This window comes from Panthera uncia, chromosome D2, assembly GCF_023721935.1.
Source record: "Panthera uncia isolate 11264 chromosome D2, Puncia_PCG_1.0, whole genome shotgun sequence".
Taxonomy (NCBI): Eukaryota; Metazoa; Chordata; class Mammalia; order Carnivora; family Felidae; genus Panthera; species Panthera uncia.
In genome coordinates this window covers 82,118,906-82,137,538 of record NC_064818.1, presented here as the reverse complement: position 1 = coordinate 82,137,538, position 18,633 = coordinate 82,118,906, and the positions used below count along the sequence as shown (strand labels likewise).

At 46.5% G+C, this 18,633-nt stretch overlaps 1 protein-coding gene across 6 annotated transcripts in view; it reads right to left on the bottom strand.

Annotated features, from left to right (window-relative positions):
* The window catches only part of MGMT (O-6-methylguanine-DNA methyltransferase), a 296,343-nt gene that overhangs the window by 7,335 nt on the left and 270,375 nt on the right, over positions 1–18,633 (bottom strand). For all 6 annotated transcript variants that reach the window (XM_049645898.1, XM_049645897.1, XM_049645895.1 and 3 more), the window contains one exon: positions 215–354. In XM_049645898.1, coding sequence (XP_049501855.1) covers positions 215–354 — 140 coding nt within the window. The remainder of the gene's footprint in view (positions 1–214; positions 355–18,633) is intronic.

Here is an 18,633-nt window from a genome sequence, read left to right as displayed (position 1 = left end):
GGGGTGAAGCCACCCCCTGGGGAAGACATGCCATCGTCACCACCAAAAACGGGGGGCAGGGGCCGCCCACCCCTCTTCCGGGGGCCCGTACAGATGCCTCCTCTCCTCTGCTCCCCACACGGTGCCGCACAGGCCGCTTACACTGCAGGGCCCCGGGCCCCCCCTCCCGCCGCCACCTGCGGCCCCGCTGACGCACCCGCTGGCAGCGACTTACAGGATTGGTCCTCATCGCTCCGCCCACTGCCCGCGCGGCTCGGGGCCTGCCTGCCAGGGCTGCTAATTGCCGGTAAGAAACCGTTTCTCCGAGTCTGACAACCTTCAGCAGCTTCCACAACACCTGTCTGGTGAACGAATCTGAAAGGCAGAATGCAGAATGACGTTATGTGGACAAGCGGCTCCCGCAGCTCTGATGTAGAAACCTGCCGGTCTTGAGACAGAAAGCACGTCAACACAAACAGAGGTGCTACAGTCAATTAAAATGCGGCCTCCACACACGGTCCCGTCACTGTGCGGGCTGGCCCCTACGCAGCCATCCCAACACCACGCGTCCCAGACCTGCAACCGCCCCCTGCGTCCCCGGGTCCCACGCAGGAAGGACCACGTGATGCTCTTCCAGGACTGGGGCACGCACACATTCGTGAGCCCAGAAGGCCCTGCCTGCCTACTGACTTCAGAACCTCTTAGACTGCTGGGTCATTGGCAACGTCAGCTGGGATACACAAGGAAAAAGGAGCCGTGGGCCGGGCTGTGGTTTTATGCTAGGCGGCCACACCCAGCAGCGAGCAGACTCAGAATGCCAAACACCACGTACACGGGGCTGGCAGTGACCTTGGCTACAGGCATCTGCGATGCACAGGGCTGCGAAAATAAAATAACTTGATTCCCATTTTAATTGGCAAGCCACATCAAATCGCGCTTGCTCCTCACCTTGCTGTGGGAGTGAACAGGTGAATGCATGGCAACGTTCTCTCCCTCTGCCTCCAGCTTTGCGAGGGAGGCTGGTCTGAATCGATACCTATTGTCTTTCCAAAGGGAACGCAAGGCTCAGGAGCACTGGACACGGAGCTGTGTCCCCCACGGTGGGGGCGCCGAGCCCTCCGGGGGCGGGAGTTCCCGATGGCAACGACAAAGGGAAGGTTTCCACGGGCAGCAGCGGTGTTCGGAGTGTGTCCATAATAGCACTAATTACACTCGGTGCCAGGCTGGCAAAGTGCGATTTGGTTCTTAAAGGAAACACACCCTTACATGCGTTTTAAATAATAAAAATCACTTCTTAACTGAAGGGAATGATAATCACTTCGCTGGAAAAAAAAATCTGTTTAGTCTTTATTATAACATTAAGCAAATTAAACATCAGCATAATCCAGGTGATACTAGAACAGGGTCATCAAAGAAATTAACTTTGTTGTTCATTAATTTACATGGATTAGTAGAGGGCAAAAAGATAGCAAATGTGCTCTAGTTTTTTATGATATAATTTCAAACTGTACACCATTTGTGGCAGGAGGGTGACTTTGGGGTTAATCAGACTGATTTGTCCTTTTAATTGCTTTCTATTCAAAGAAAATTCATTAGATAATGTTCTCTTCAAAATTCATGAATCAATTTAACTGAAGAAACCACATTAACAGCTTTGGGTTCATTAGCACATGCAGTTGTGTTACTGGCTGATTGCTCGGAGGGTTTCCTTAGGCAAACACACTCTGTTTACTGTGATTTCTTCAGAAAGGGTTTTGAAATCAAACTGTTCATCATTACTGCTGTTGCTGTTGTTGTTATGCCTCACTTAAAAACAAACAAAAACACGCCAAAAAACGAAAACAAAAACAAAACAAGAAGAGGAAGAAGAAAGAGGCGGCAGGCCGCCTGGCAATAACTTGGGGAGAAGGCGATTTCAGGGCCGGAGGTCTTAGAAGAGAAACTGCGCGAAAGCAGCGCGTCGTGGAGACCGCAAGAAGCGGGGAGGCCCGTCTCCAGCCTTCCTCGTGCAGCACAGAGGGGTCGCTGTGTGTGTTCTGCTGGATGCCGCCCGGGCTTTCCAGAAGAAGAGCCCAGAACTTTCCCAAAGCTGTAGGACCACGAGGAGAGGCGCTCGTGCAGGCTCACCCGGGGGCGCAGGGCAGCTCCGAGAAGCCGCGGTGCCGCTCCAGCGCCTGCCTGTCTAGGCATAAGGTGTCCGTATGTGAGCACAGGGTTCATCAGACAGTTTCAGCTTCGCTGTCAATTTTTCATGGGAAATAATTTCTCACCCCATACACACCAGGCCGTGTATTAGGAAAAATAGCTCAAATAATGTAATATTTAGGAATCAAGCAAGTCGTGTTATAAATGTATCTGAAAACCCAATTTCACCCTGTAGGGAGCAAATGCATTAATTAGTTGGAGCGGCGCTCAGCGACAGTGCCTCTGACCCTGACCCGTGCAAAATCAGACCATGAAACGGCTCTTCTTTCCAGGAGGGGCTGGCACTGTCGGTTGTTAAATATCATTCTAAAATGTAGTAAAACCTACTCATAAAAATTAACATACGCTGATGTGGAAGATCTATCTTCTGGATGTGGAGGTGTCCACGTAAGTCCTCGGCGGCTGGGCCATCATTTCAGGTGGCCCAAAGGGCAGCCATTAGATGATCATCCTTTTCCCTCCCATTACGGTCTCCCTGGGGAGTGGGCATGACCCCAGAGCTGTGCGGAGCGGCCTCTGCCGGTCACATTCTGGATGTTCCTTTCGTTCACCCTCTCCTCCCCACCCTTTCTCCTGCCTCTTCTGGGGCCTGGGTACCACGAGCGGAGCCGTGTTCTGCTGTGGGGCCACCGTAGGCTCCGCTGGGGGCTGGCCTGCTTCTCTGAGCTCCGCTCCCTTAAGGACACAGCCGTTTTTGTTTCCACGTGGGTGGCCACTTAAACATGCCCATCGGGAGCACCTACCCCATCCAAGACTGCTTTCTACATTCTCTCCAGCCGGACAGTATGTCATCAGTCTCCTAGGGGCTCACGACGGGGTTACCAACGGCCATGGAAGACGTCATTCTATGTCACGGACACCAGAATTTTATATGTGAGCTCTCTTCTTGCCACTTGTGGGAGCAGAGATCATGGCAGCCTTCACTGGTGTGCCTGCACTGACACGGCCAAGTGGGGCTCTGATGAGGGAGCCTACACAGATACCGTAGTCCCCACGTGCAACGGGAGGAACGGACCCAGGGGCCAAGGCAGACTCCAGGCTGCAGGGTCTTGGACGAGTCACTTCCTTCCCCTGGGCCTCTGCCTCTTCCCCGGTGATGAACACCATCGCGGGAGCTCCCTGGATGGATGTGTCCTGCACCCCCCCCCCCCCCCCATGCACTGCTACGCTCAAGCACAGCTGCTCGGTGGCAGGCCTGGGCCTGGAGATCAGGTCTCCTTAAGACCAAGGCTGCCTCCACCATCTCTTCTCCAGTAAGCAAGAACACCACGCTTCGGAGTTCTTTGGGTAGAATCGTTCTTTCAAGGGGACTCTGCTGCGGGGTGCGGGTTCCTGAGGAAGGGCCGTCTCTCGGCTGCCCAGGCCCTCGGGCTCTCCACCACCAGGCAGCAGCTAGAGGGCACCCGCAGGTGCAGATGCATGGGTGTGCGCCAGCAGGTTAAGTATGCAAGTATTGTCTCTCTCTCCCTGAGGAGAGAGAAGGGTCTTCCGATGCTCTGAGCAGAGGAATCGCTCGCTTTCTGGTATTATCTCTGAACCCTTGCACCCTGGCCCCGAAGCAACCAGGATGCCCATGTCTCTTTCTGTCGGAAGCAGTTGTGGTCCCCGCAGGTGGGCAGGCCCCGGCTGCTTTCCTCCTCTTTGTCTTCTCAGTAGTTGGCTCTGGACGTTGGTGCAGTTCTAGGAGATGTGTATCTGAGTGGGGTAAGTAAGGCCAAATTATGAGCAGGGACCAAACAGGGTCCCTGAGAACTGGACAGTAGCAGGGAAGACGCAGAGAAAGGGAAGTTTGGGAAAGCACACTGAGAAGGTGTTTGTAAAGTCCTGGACTCACTCCTGACCTGTGCACGTGTGGATCACTCTAAATCAAAGACATGGAGAATGGATGTAAGGGTGCTAGACCGGCCACTGATTCGTAGGACAGGACCATGGAGTCTGAACAACAAAATGGACACTGAAACCACAACCTGCAGAAACCTGGTCAGAACGTAGAGCCAAACCCATCCAGGTTGAGTGCCTCCTAAAAAAAAAAAATAGCAGTGCTATACACTGGACTCACACAAGACTGAGAGCCTCAGAACCTAACATTCAAAATGATCAGGATATAATCCCAAATGCCTTGGCAAACAGAGAATCATAAAACCCTCAACTCATCTTGGAAAAGACATTAACAAACATCAAGGCCAAGATGCCACAGAAGTTGGAATCACACGACAAGATTTTGTCCCTGGCATTTTGAGGATTAGTGGACAAATAAAATGGTAAGATATTTAAAGTGTATGATGTGAGAATTTCATATACATGGCCTGGTAACTTTGAAGGATTTTATCTGCAATAAAAATGCTGTAAGAAGGGAAAATACCTTTGAAAGAAATGAAAAGATACCGAGTTTCAAAGAAATACAAGTTATAAAAAAGAAGCAAATGGAAATTTAGTACAGAAAAATACAAAACACAAAAACTGCACAGTCTCAATAGCAGAATGGAGATGCCAGAGGAAACAGTCAATAAACTGAAGTCAACAGAAATGATCTGATCTGAGAAACAGACAGAAACATGTTAAACAACAAAAAATCAGAAAGTGGATGCGTAGGACAAAACCAAACGGTCTAACAGTCGAATTAACTGGAGTTCCAGAGGAAGAGGAAAAAGAGTACAGTGCAGAAAAAATGCTAGTCAATGATAGCTAAAACTTTTCCAATCTGGGCAAAGATATACGACAAGTCAAAAGCCTAGTAAACCACAAACAGGACAAGCCCGGAGCAATCTACTCCCACACATATCATGACAAAGCGGGCAGGTAAAATCGAAAGACAAAGAAACTCTCCAAAACAACCAGAGAAAAATGATGTGTTATTTAAAAGGGAACGAGGATTTGAATGCCAGTACAATTCTCATCAGAAACCATGGAGGTCAGAAGGAAGTGAAATAGCAATTTTATAAAGTGCTCGAAGACAAGAAAGAAACTCAGAATTCTATGTCCAGTTAAAAAAAAACTCGTCAGAAATAAAGCTAAAATTAAGACATGTTCAGACAGAAACAAAGGTGCTGCCAGTAGAGGTGAGCTAAAAGAATTGCTGAAGAAAGGTCTTTAGCAAGAAGGGACCTCAGACTGGAGGGCGCAGCCTGGAAGCTTAGCAGTAAAGTCAGAACAAAAGGAATGGTAATTATCTGGCTAAATACCCTGGACTGTCCTTCTGATGAGTTCTTTAAAAAAAAACACAAAAAACTGAGAACAATCTGAGGGTTGATGGGGGGTGGGAGGGAGGGGAAAGTAGGTGATGGGCATTGAGGAGGGCACCTGTTGGGATGAGCACTGGGTGTTGGTATGGAAATCAATTTGACAATAAATTTCATATTAAAAAAATTAAAAAAAAAAGAGGGAGACTGGGCCAACTGCTCTGAAAGTTAAGTATGCAAGGATTATAATCCCTATAAAGAGATAATGTAGTCAAAAACCTGACAGAAAAACAAAAGCTACAGAACAAGAAGTTAAAATAGCCCCAAAGAAGGGAAGGGAAAAGAGAAAGGAAAAATAGAAAAGACAGAAAACAAATAATTATGTAATAATAAAGTCATAAGAAAACAAGTGAAATAAACATGTAGATAGAAACTCTATCGTACTAATAATTCCATTAAATATAAATGGCCTTTCTTCACCAATGAAAAAATAATAGTGTGCCAGATGGATTGAAAAAATAACCCAAGTATGTGTTGTCTGCAAGAAGTTCACTTCAAATAATAAATAGATACTGATGTGTTAAAACTAAAAGGATGGGAAAAGCACACCATGAAAATGGTAATCTAAGAAAAGTTAGTAACAGACAAAGCAGATTGAGGAGCACAATTTCCAGGGGTAAAAAGGAATATTACATGGTGACAAAAGGGATGGTTCACAACCAGGACACAGCAACCAAAACCTTTACGCACCTAACAAGAGAGTTTCAAATAAATAAAGCAAAAACTGACAAAACTGAAAGGAGAATCAGACAAACCCACAATCACACTTGGAGACCTCACTTCTCTCTCAGTAACTAACAGAAGTAGTTGACAGAAAATCAAGGATACAGAAACGAAAAACACCATGAGCCAGCTGGTTTCAACTGATTGACACAACACGCTATCCAATCACAGAATATACATTCTTTTCACATGCACACTAAAAACCGACCAAGATACACCACATTCTGGGTCATAAAACAAGCTTTAACAAATTTGAGATAATTGAAGTCATTCAAGTCATATTCTCTGATCATAATGGAATTAGACTAGATATTAATAACAAAAAGATGATTGGAAACCTCCAAACATTTGGACAGAAAACAAGGCATTTTAAATAATCTATGGGTCACAGAGAAAGTCTTTAGGCAAATTACAAAAAGAATACATTGAACTGAATACAACTGAAAATACAGCAGGTCACAATTTACAAGATACAGCTGAAACAATATTTAGAGGGAAGTTTATAGTATTAAATGCATATTTGACAGAAGAAGGGTCTCAAGTTAATAATCTAAGCTTCCACTTTATAAACAAGAAAGAGCAAAATAAAACTAAGGAAGGAAATAATAAAGGTAACAGCAGAAACCAATGAAATGGAAATAAAGAAAATGATAGAATAAAATGCATGAAACCAAAACTGTCTTCTTTGAAAAGATCAATAAAATTGATAAAGCTTTAGCAAGACTGATAAAAAAAAAAGGGAAGAAACAAGTTATCAACATTAGGCATAAAAAAGGGGATGTCATGACTGACTTCACAGACAGTAACTGGAGAATGAAATATTCCTACAAATAACTCTATGCGCAACAATGAACAACGTGGATGAAACAGACCAATGTATCAAAAACTACGAACTACCAAATCATATCCAAGGTGACATAGATAACTGGAATAGTCCTGTAACTATCACCGAACTTTAACTGAGAGTTAAAAATCTTCCAAAATCACTAGGGCCAGATGATTTCACCATTAAATTCTATCAAACATTTAAAGAACAAATACATCAACTCAAGACAATCTTTTATAGAAAACAGCAGAGAAGGGAACACTTCCCAAAACATTTTATGAGATTGGAATTACTCCAATATCAAAACCAGAAAAAGTCCAAATCCAGAAAGGTACAGATTAATATTTCTCATTAACTATGCAAAAATTCTCAACAAAGTACTGGCATATCAAATACAGCAATATATAAAAGGAAGAAGACAGCAAAATTAAGTGGAGTTTGAGGAGTCAAAGCTGATTCAATATTGGAAAAATGAACCTACATATAAAGTTACAGTAATCAAGACAGGGCATATTAATAGAGAATATATAAATCAGTGGGACGGAATAGAAACAGACCCACACAAATACAGAAGGAAAGGCAATTCAATGGACAAATGATAGTATTGCCAACAAATGGTTCTGGAACAACTGTAAAGCCACATGCACACAAAACAAAACAAAACAAAACAAAACAAAACAACACAAAACGATTCTAGATACAGACCAGGTATCTTTTACAAAAACTAAACATAGATCACAGACCTAAAACTAAAAGGCGAAACTATAAAACTTTCAGAAGGATATACAGGAAAAAAATCCAGATAATTGTGGGTTTAGGGAAAAGTTCTTAGAGACAGTATGATCCATGAAAAAAATAATTGGACCTTATTAAAATTAATTTCTGCTTTGTGAAAAGTGCTGTTAAGATACTGAAAAGGAAAGCCACAGGCTGAAAGAACATATTTGCAAAACACATATCTGGTAAAGGACTTGTATCCAAACTATACAAAGAATCCTTAAAACTCAACAACAGGAAAATAAAACAACCCTATTATAAAATAGCAAAAGGACATCGCACCAAAGAAGATCTACAGACACAAATAAACATATGAAGAGATCTTTAAAATCATTTGTCATCAGGGAATTACAAATTAAAACAATGAGGTACAATTTTATACCTGTTAGAAGAGCCACACAAACCAACCTCCAAATCCGACAGTACTGACTGCTGATGAGAAAGAACATGGAGCATCCGGGATACTCATTCACTGCTGATGAAAAAACAAAATGGTACAGCTACGTGGGAGAAAATCTGGCAGCTTCCTACGAAACTAAACAGAGGCTTACTGTATGAACCAGTAATTGCACTCCTGAATATTTAGTCAACTTATCTGAAAACCTGTGGCCACACAAAAACCTCCATGTGAATATTTATCTCAGCTTTATTCACTTATTGATAAAAGCTGGAAGCAACTAAGATGTCTTTCAATGGATAAATGGGTAAACTATGGAACATCCATACAATGGGGTATTACTCAGTCATACAGAGTGGATCATCAAGCCACAAAATGACGTGGAGTTACCTTGATGTGTATTTGCTAAGTGAAAAAAGCAAAAGCTACGTGCCGTCTGATCCCAACTATGTGATGTTTTGGAAAAGGAAAAGCAACACAGATGGAAAACCCTTATATGCAAAATATATGCAAATTAACAAAAGCATTTAGAAGACTGGTGGATCCCAGGAAGGGGTGAAGACTGACAAGAAAATCGAAGTGTATTACAACTTGTGAACATATGAACAACCTCACTGAAGTTGGCGGGAGGGAAAACTGGTGACCAAAGAAACTCTGGAAACGAGTCTGTAAGACTAACAGCAAAAAGAATTGCATATACACACTCTACTCGATACAGATTCGCATACTACTATATGGTATACTGGACTGGATCAGTTAACTATGTGGCTGGTGGAAGGTGGGAGCCAGTTATACTCCTCAATCTATTAAAAATAAACAAATATGAACCATAATAGTAACAGTCTAATGAAGAAAAACATGTATCAACCGAGGCAAAAAAAATTTAACAAAATTCAATATCTATTCATGATAAAATCTCTCAACCATTTAGGAAAAGAAAGTAACATCCTCAACCTGATAAAGGTATTGACCAAACAAAAAGACACAAAAACAAAACAAAACTCTAGCACTAATGTCACACTTAACTGTGAAAAAGTGAATGCATTTCCCTCAAAAGTAAGAAAAATGCAAGGATTCCCACTACTATTCAACATCATAGTAGAAGTTCTAGCCACTGCAATAAAGCCAAAAAATAAATAAATAAAAGTCATACATTTTGGAAAAAAGAAAACTGTCCCTATTTACAGACAACATGACAGTCTATGGTAAAATACCCAGGAATCTACCCACCCCCCCCCCACCCCACCCCACCTCCCCAAAATCTTACAGTGAGTTTAGCTAGGTTACTAGATACAAAGTCAACACAGGAAAATCACACTTGTAGGTTAGTGTTATGTATAAACTGATGAAATGTTGTTAAAAGAAATCAAAGAATACCTAAATAATTTGAGAGACATATTCTGTTCATGGATAGGAAGTTCCAATATAAAAATTTCAGTTCTCCACAAAGTGATCTATAAATTTATTTCCCTTCCAGTCAAAATGCCAGGGAATTACTGTAGATATAGACAAGCTGATTCTAAAACTTACATGGAGAGGCAAAGGAACTTGAATAGTCAAAACATTTTGAAAAAGGGAAGAAAAAACTAGTTGGAGAAATCACACTAACACTTTTTTAAGACTTACTATGCTGTACAGGAATCAAGATAATGTGAAATTTGTAAAGGGGTAAACACACAGACTGATGGAACCTGATAGAGATTTCCAAGAGACCCACATAAATGTGTCCAAATAGTTTCTGACCAAGTTACAAAAGCATTTCGATGAAAAAGGATATTTTCAGAAGTGGTGTTGGAAAGCTGGATAACCACATGCAAAACACTGGATCATGATATAACTCTTAGACCTTATAAAAATTAATTCAAAGTAGATTATATCCCTAAATGTAAAACTTTAAACTAAAAATATTTAAAAAATTGTATACCTTATGAAAACCAATTCAAAATACATATCTCTAAATGTAAAACTTTAAACTAAAAAAAAATTAAAAGAAAACTTAGAACATCTTTGTGACCTGAAATTAGGCAAACAGTTCTTAGACATGTCATCAAAAAGCACCATCCATAAATTAAAAAAATAAATTGGGCTTTGTCCAAATGAAAAAAAACAAAAACAAAAACAACCTGGTCTGTGAAAGTCAAGTGTTAGCAGAATGTTGCACATTGGGAGAAAATATTTGGAAATAACATACTCAACAAAGAACTTATAACCACAATATATAAAGAACTCTCTAGAGTCAACAGTGTTAAATCACATCATTTAAAAATGGGCAAAAGACTTGAACGGACAGCTCATTCGAACGGTAAATGTTTGAATAAATGTTCAACATAACTATAAGGGAAATGCCACTTGAAGCCACAATAAGATGGCATTATAGACCTATTACAACGGCTATAATGAAAATTATATAAGCAAACAAAGGTATATCTACACCATGGACTGTGACAATTAAAAGGCATAAGCTATAGACACATACAGAAATTTGGATGGATCTCAAAGGCATTAAGGTGAATGACGGAAGCCAGGCTTGAAAGGTTAAATGCTGAGTCCAAGTACATGTGTCACGGGGATGGAGAACAGACCAGTGGCTGCTAAGAATCAGCAGAGAGGTGGGGGCAGGGGCAGCAGTGACAACAGAGGGGCAGCAGGAGGGAGCTTTTAGGACGATGAACCCCGAGTCCTGATTATAGCGGCAGCTACAGAAATCTGACCCGTGTTAGAACTCATAGTACTGCACGCCACGAAAAGTCAATTTTACTCTATGTTAATGTAAAAAAAAAAAAAAAAAAAAAAAAAAAAAGAAAGTTGGAAAACATAGAGGGAAACCTTTTCCAATCACTTCATTTTTAATCAACCTCCCTGAAGTTCAAGATGCCCACTGATAGCAGAGCCTCGGTCACATTCCCTGCAAACGACTTCCTCTCTCCAAGGCCCCCTTCACCCCCAACGCTCTCTGTACGGTCACCTCAAGGGTCCCTTCTGTTTGGCCCAGCTCAGGGAGACCAAGGACCTGCCTTATGGGTCTCCACCCTAACGCTCCAGGGCTGTGGCTCGGGCGGAGTTCCAGCAGCTCAGCCTGGTGCCTCTGGACAGGCCAGAGCAGGCCACCCCGTTGCTCAGCAGGCCCAGCAAGGGGTGCGCCCGAGGGGGCCTTTAGAAACATAAACGAGTCCCCTGGAGACGGCCTTCCTTCCCGAACTCCACACTCATCCCCAGCAACCGCAGCATCTTCGGACATTAGGAGCGACTCTCCAGCTAACGTGTCAATAATCCGTCCGTGCCTTCCACACGCGCCAACATACACGTTACACGGTAGCTACGAGATAGAGGGCAAGTAACTCGATTTACTTCAACATGCTCCCCATGGCCTCCACAGACCCAGACGTCACAGAGGAAAAACAAAAGACATACAGAGGAAAAACAAAGGAAAAACAAGTTTATAGGAGGTCACTCGCGCATGTGCGCAAGCTTGAGCTTCCTGACGGTGGGACAGTGCAGATGCACTGATACATGAAGTGTGTGAAAATCTACTGTGGACCCGCAATCCGGGTCAGGACAGCACAGGGCCACCTACACACGGTCACAGCTCTGCCCATGGGCAGACTGGCCAGGACTGTGGGGGAACAGAGCCCCACATCAACCTTTCAATTTTTTTCTGTTTTTAGAGAGCACGCTCAAGTGGGGGAGCGGGCAGAGGAAGAGAGGGAGAGAATCCTAAGCAGGCTCCACACTCGGCATGGAGCCCGATGGGGGGCTTGATCGTACAGCTCTGGGATCATGACCTGAGTTGGATGCTCAACCGACTGAGCCCCCCGGGTGCCCCTCAAATCTTTATGTGCAACGTATTACAGAACAGGCTGCAAAACCCTGTGGCACTGGCTGCTGTGCACCAACCCCATCTCCGGAGCAAGGAGACCAATCAACTGATAGGGGGCTGGGGGCCTGGGTCCCGACAGATGGGCAGGGGTTTCCCAGGCAGGAGAAGGGGGGTGTCTCACACTCGGGAGACGAGCCCGCAAACAGGGAAGCCTGGGGAAGACGCCTGGGCAGACAGTGGCTGTTTCAGAGGCAAGAAGAGGCTCTCGTCTAGAACCGTGCACGGGCCACTCCATGTTCTGCTGTCACTATCTTCCTAAGGGCTAAACCAGAGGGCCTCTTTCCCAGCTGGGAGAACGGGACCTCTGTGACCCAGGCATTGCTGGGTGGATCCCATCCACCCCTTGTGTCAGACTGTAATAGCTTTTCAGCGAATGGTCACTAAAGCCACATACAGAGGCAGAATTCATGGCCTGTAACATTCACAAAAAAGAAGGTACCTTCCCCGCTACTCTCACACTCTAAGGCACTTGGCTCACCCACAGTGAGCCAGCCAGCCTCCGCAGGCCTGTGTCCACAGTGATGTCTCAGACACTCAGGGGCCTCTTGGCCTCTCTGGGGGCATAGCTCAATGCTCTCTGGCACGTGGAGGGGAAGAAGACACATGAAGGCACTTGGCCTGGCCATGGACCGGGCCCCCTGCTCTGTGTCCCACCTTCCCAAACACCACGCAGACACAGAGCTTCCTGAGCTCTTAGGAGCTGTCGCTAATTTTCCACTAAAGTCCTCAACACCCACTCTGCAAAGCTGACATCACTATCCTCATTGAACAAATGACAAAAATCAGGCTCAGTGCCATGGCTTGACTACCGTCCACACAGCTGGCTGGGTGCTGGACTCGTCTACTGCTCCCTGGGGCCTAGAGGGCAGGACCTGTGCACCCTACTGCCAAAGTGGGTTTTGGTGACAGGGTCCCTGTCTGTCTGTAAGCTAGTCCCAAGCTCAGGGGCTTGGCTAAGGCCTTCTGTTCTGGATGAGCCTTTCTGAGCTCCCCTTCTTCAGTGTCCACTTACCAAGTTCTTCTGAGAAATGAAGACCACACCATGAGTGAGTGATGGCAGACAAGCCCTGTGGTTTTGGGGTGTAAGCAGTGACTGTGCGAAGGATTAACTGCACGAGTGACTTTGACAATGGACAAGCCAGAGAAAACCTGCCTCTGTCCCCAAAACAGAGACGCTAATGCCCATACCTTTGAGACCCTTCTATAAAAACTACGTGCAGACGGTAGTTGCCGTCCCCAACGTGCATCTGGTTCTAAGCCCGACATTCCCCTGCAGCCCTGAGTGACTCTCCTAGTCAGTGGCGGACACCCCAGGGATGGGCCCGCGCCCAGTATGGCTACCTGTGCGCGAGGCTCTGCGGTAAGACAACCCCACGGAATGCTTACAGAAGGAGGCATGTGCCTTTCACAGGACACCTTTAGGGAGTCCTACCCGCCCAACCCCCCTTTCCAGAAAATCCCTGGCTACTCCGTTGGGTGTTACGCGCTGAGCCAGCTGGTAAGATGCCAAGTAAAGATGGCCTGTTATTTTGCGGCCTCAGTGCTTGTGGCTCCAAAACGATTTCTGCTGGCCTAAGGATCGGTGTTATTAAGTAGGCTGAATTTTGGATCACTTTCCACGAGTCGAATCCATTCCTGTGTAAGAAAAATTGCCAATGTGCAAGTATTTCAAAGTACTGAACACAGACGATTTTAGGTACACAGTAAGTAGTCAATAAAAGCCTGGTCAGTGTACATGATGCAGAGTTGAAAAGCTATTCTGGAAGGCAGCTATGCTCACCACTGTACCACCAATGCTAGAAAGGCTGTCTTGAAAGAGATGTTCCTCAGAGGTTCTGAGCGATGCTGAGGAAATAGGGGCATGAGTGCTATTCTGAAAATTCATTTGGAAATTTTGGTCAATTTGCTTACGAATCAACGATGGTTCATAACTAGTGTTAACGTTTCTTACTGCACACCAGGCACCGTGCAACCTGCTTTATCATATTGAATCCTTGACAGCCGCCATGACTCTGGTGTGACTGTCCTCTCCTCTGCGGGTGAGAGATCCCTGGGGCCCCGGATGGAGCAGGCTATCCAAGGGCATGCTGGGAAGGCCCAGGCCAGCAGGGGGCCAGGCTCTCGGGCACAGGCCTCCATCACCGGCATCGCACAGTCTTCCACCACGCCCTCAGCACCCCCCACAGAGGTTCACAACTGGGCTGCTTCCCACCCCTCCATCTTGGTTTCATCCTGGTCTGACGGGACCAGCGCGAAGGTACACGCCGCACAGAGGTCATCAGAGCTGACCTGTGGGAAAGGCGCTTTGTCCATAGGGCCTGCTGTCCATCCTTGGATTCCTGTCCCCCAACAATGACGCATGCTTAGCCAAACGGCAGTTTGGGAGGGGAAAGGAGTGCCCAGCAGACCCTCGTGCCCCCATGCTGGCCTGCCTACCTTTCTCTCCCTCCCAGGCTAGCCACAGGTGGCCCATTCTCCCCTCTGCCCCTGACCTAGGAAGGCGGGCAGGTGTGACACCCACAGCCCAGGGCTGTTCCGGGATGAGCCCGCCGGGGAGGACGGCGTCCCGGCCGTACACGAGCTTACCCTGCCAGACGGGGAGACAGGCCCGGTCTCCGCCTCACGGCATTCTGCTTCTGGTCCCGTACGTGCATTCCGGACCCACATGTTCCGCCCAGGTGGCGGCTGGGCTCTGCGGCCAACAATACTGTGTTTTTAGTTCCTCAATTTCCCTTTCGTGACTAATATCAACATAGGTCAGGGAAGGAAGAAAGACGTGTGAGGTGATGTCCATGCGGATGTGAAATTCCCTCCTGCCAGCGTGGGGACACGGCGCGGGGCTCTGCTTTGCTTCTGGGTCTGGCCGATGCCAGAATGAGTGCACGGCACAGGTTGACCTAATTTGTTAACAAGTACCACAATCGTACGCATCTCTAGCTATGGGCCACAAAAAAAAAAAAAAAAAAAAAAAAAAGATTTTGGGATGCAGTTTAAAAAAACAAAATAAACTGAAAAAAGTCCACAAAGCACAACACAAAACTTTTACTACCCCTTGTATAGGCAATGAGTAATTTTTAGGCGCAGTAAAATTTTTGATATTTTAGAACAGTGGTCCTCAAAGTGTGGCCTAGGGAGCTTTAGGGGTCCCTGAGACCCGTTTAGGGGGATTTTCACAGTAACACTAAGATGTTATTTGCCTTTTTAATTCTCCTGCTCTCACAAGCATGTAGGAGTTTTCCGTAAGCTAAATGACGTGTGATACCACAACAGATTAAGTGACAGGGTAGCTATGAGAATCCAGCTGTCTTCCATTAAAGGCAGACACTACTGAGATTGGCAAACACATTAAAAAAAAAAAAAAAAAAAAAAAAAAGAAGCCAGTCTTCTCAGTAAGTGTTTTTGGTTTTGGAAAATAGCCATTTTCATACAAAATATATTATTTTTGATAACATGTAGCAAATTCATTGTTATTTTTAAAAGAACTTAAGGCCTTAAGAAGTCCTCAGGTTTAATTTCCAGCTTGGGAAATGCAGACAGACACAACCCTCACAATCCAAGCTCTTTGGGGACCTCAGTAATGTCGAGCAGATGGAGGGGTCCAGATGAACACAGGGTCTAAAGGGTGACGCCGGCCCCTTTCCAGGCCTAGCCAGGCCGAGCAGGGCACTGTGCTCATGAACAGAAACGCGCCCGCACGCTCGTCCGGTCCTGGGCGCACGAGAACACAATCACAGAGCTCATCTCGCACACGGACTGGACTGTTAGCCCTCGGAAATGAACCTCCCGCCTCACGCACGTGCGACGAGACGACGCACACACCCAGCGAGGCTTCTGCCAGGTGAAGGGGGCACCACGTCCTCACGGCGGCACCGTGCGTATTTGTACTCACCTTCCCAATAATTAGAGTGCCCGAAACTTATTTAACGAAAGAATTATGCCCAAGACTGTAAGCTCCAACTTAAGGAGGCCTACAGAGAGATGATTAAACCGTGAATGTCCTGGTTTGAATGTGAATAATTATGTATTAACACCCTTCACCATTCAAATAATTGTCATTCAGCTCAAAGCAGAAGAACCGACTCTGAACAGGTGTTAATGGTTTCCGGACAATATCAGAACCACAGAGAAACACAGGGCGTGAAAACGCTGAGGGGGAGAGAAGGAGAGTACGTGTTTAAGAACGTGCACCTGAGTGCATGCTGAGCACTGGGGGGCCACTGAGAAAAGGCCGGATCGAGAACAAGTCCGAGCCTCCAGTCCTGGTTCCCTTGGGCCCCCGGCCCCCACGCACCTCACCTAGACTGTTCTCCTTCGGGACACTTGCTTTCTCCTCTTACAAGTTCTCCCAGCTTTCGTGGCCAGGACTCTGGGACCTGCTCCCCTAACCAGGCCCCCGACGGGCCCATTCCCCAGAAAGAACCGAACGCTGTTCCCCACACAGCACTCACACACAGGGTCAGTGCTCCTTCCCCGCACAACCTTGTGAGCAGAACAACAAAAAGGTGGAGAATCAGATTTAAAATGACACAATGTCACCAGTGTACACAACACAATGTTTTCCAACATTGCCATCCCTTCATCCACCCTGAGCAGCGACAGGAAGGCCACTGCTGATGTCATACCACACCTTCCCTTTGGTGGTTTCAGTCACATGGCAGAGAAGGGACCAGCCGAGCGCGTTTCAGACCCAGGCCGTTTCACGCTAAATACACAATGACGTGTGTACGTACCACCCCACCCTGCTTCCAATCCAGTTCAGAAACTCCTGTGCACCCCGTTGGAAACTTCTAGAAGCCTCCTGCTGGCCCTCCCGAGTAGTGGAAAGGGAGCCTTGCCAGCTTCACCAGGAGGCCTACTTGGCTGCTCCTGGAAAGTCTAAACATTGTTTGCTTCCTGAAGCAGGGTAGCGTCCCACAGTCCTAGCCCTGACCCCCAGGCGCTTCTGTCCTTGGACTTAATTTCTGGGAATACTGACAAATCTATAAGGGGTGGGTGGGTCTGCGTGGTCCCCACCCATATGGCTTCTTGAGCTCCTGTGAAACAGCCCTGAGGTCTGTTAAATAATTTTAGCTAACTTTTGAAGACCAACCTAACAGAAAGGCACTAAGCCCTTAATTTCTTAATGAATTATTCTTTACCGTAGGACAGGGATTATGCCATGGAGAAGGCATATCATTACTGAGAGAGCTGTCAGGAGGACAGGCAAAAGGAAAACTGGCAAGCTTTAATTTCTCTGCAGAGAAATGAGGGGCTCTTTGGGGATTAATCTCAGTATCAACATTGAGCCTTTGCCGCAGGGCAGCTGAAGAATTCAAAAGAAGTTGTGACTGAATTTTGAGTGATGGAATCTAGCTCCAATTGTGCAGCTGACTTTGGTTTCTCACCTATTCAAATGAGGACGAGGCCGTGCAGGTGTGGGTAGAGGGGGTTGCCACAGGACCGGTAACGCACGTGCCCTCTGCAGGGGTGACAAGGACGGAGGGAAGGCCAGGCAAGGGCCCGGCTGCGACACTGCACTGAACATACACTAAGGAAGTTCTCCTAGGCAGAGAGGGAAATGGAGGGCTGGGGACGTTTCCGCCTGCTGCCTGGCCAGGTGGGTTCAGGGACCGGGGCCAAGGTGCAGAGAGGGGCCTGCTGGGGACAACCCTGTAAGACAGCTCACTTCCGGCTTCTTCGGCTTTTCACACTTGGCATTAGATGTGTCACCTGCAGTCAGTCCTCGTCCATGACAAACAGATGCAGTGGTTCTGCAGTGGTTCTCCCCCTGCTCTGGGTACGAGAGAGGCATTTACCTTCTAGCACTCCCTGGGCCTGTCTGCGAAGCCCAGGCTGGAGGCCGAAATGAGCAGGGCACAGAGCCCGGGGGGCACACAGACAGTGGGATCTCTGGCTGGTGATGGGAAAGAGCCGCCCTGGGGTAGGTGGGGGGGTGGTCTGGGGACTTTGCTCCTTGGCTAAAGGCTGGTCTACAGTGTCACCAGAGAGGTGAGGTTGTTGTCACCAGCTCAGTGCTGTTGCTGGGGAAAATGGGCCTGTGCCTGTCCACAACCACTCAGCCCTACCTGTGGCAGCTGAGGGCCATTGGTGCAGCGGTAGGGTACCCGGGAACAGCACGGCCTCAACGTAACACGGGTATTTCTTTTTTTCTTTTTTTAAAGTTTTTAACATGTTTATTTTTGAGAGACAGAGAGAGACAGAATGTGAGCGGGGGAGGGCAGAGAGAGAGACACACACACATACACACAGAATCCGAAGCAGGTTCCAGCCTCTGAGCTGTCAGCACAGAGCCTGATGCGGGGCTCGATCTCGTGAACCGCAAGATCATGACCTGAGCTGAAGCTGAACCCTGAACCGACTGAGCCACCTAGGCACCCCTAATGTGGGTTATTTCTAATTACACTTCAGAAAGAGCACATTGTTCTATGTAGAAGGTAATGTCCCAAATTCAGGCTCACATAATGCAAGGGAGAAAAGACCCAGTGTATGTTCAGATTTATTAGTTTCTTACTCATTTATTCAATATTCAATCAGCAGCTACTATGTGCATGCCAGGAGGAGGCAGGGCACAGGCGTGCCCCAAGTGCACGGCCAAGGGCTTCAGGTGGCA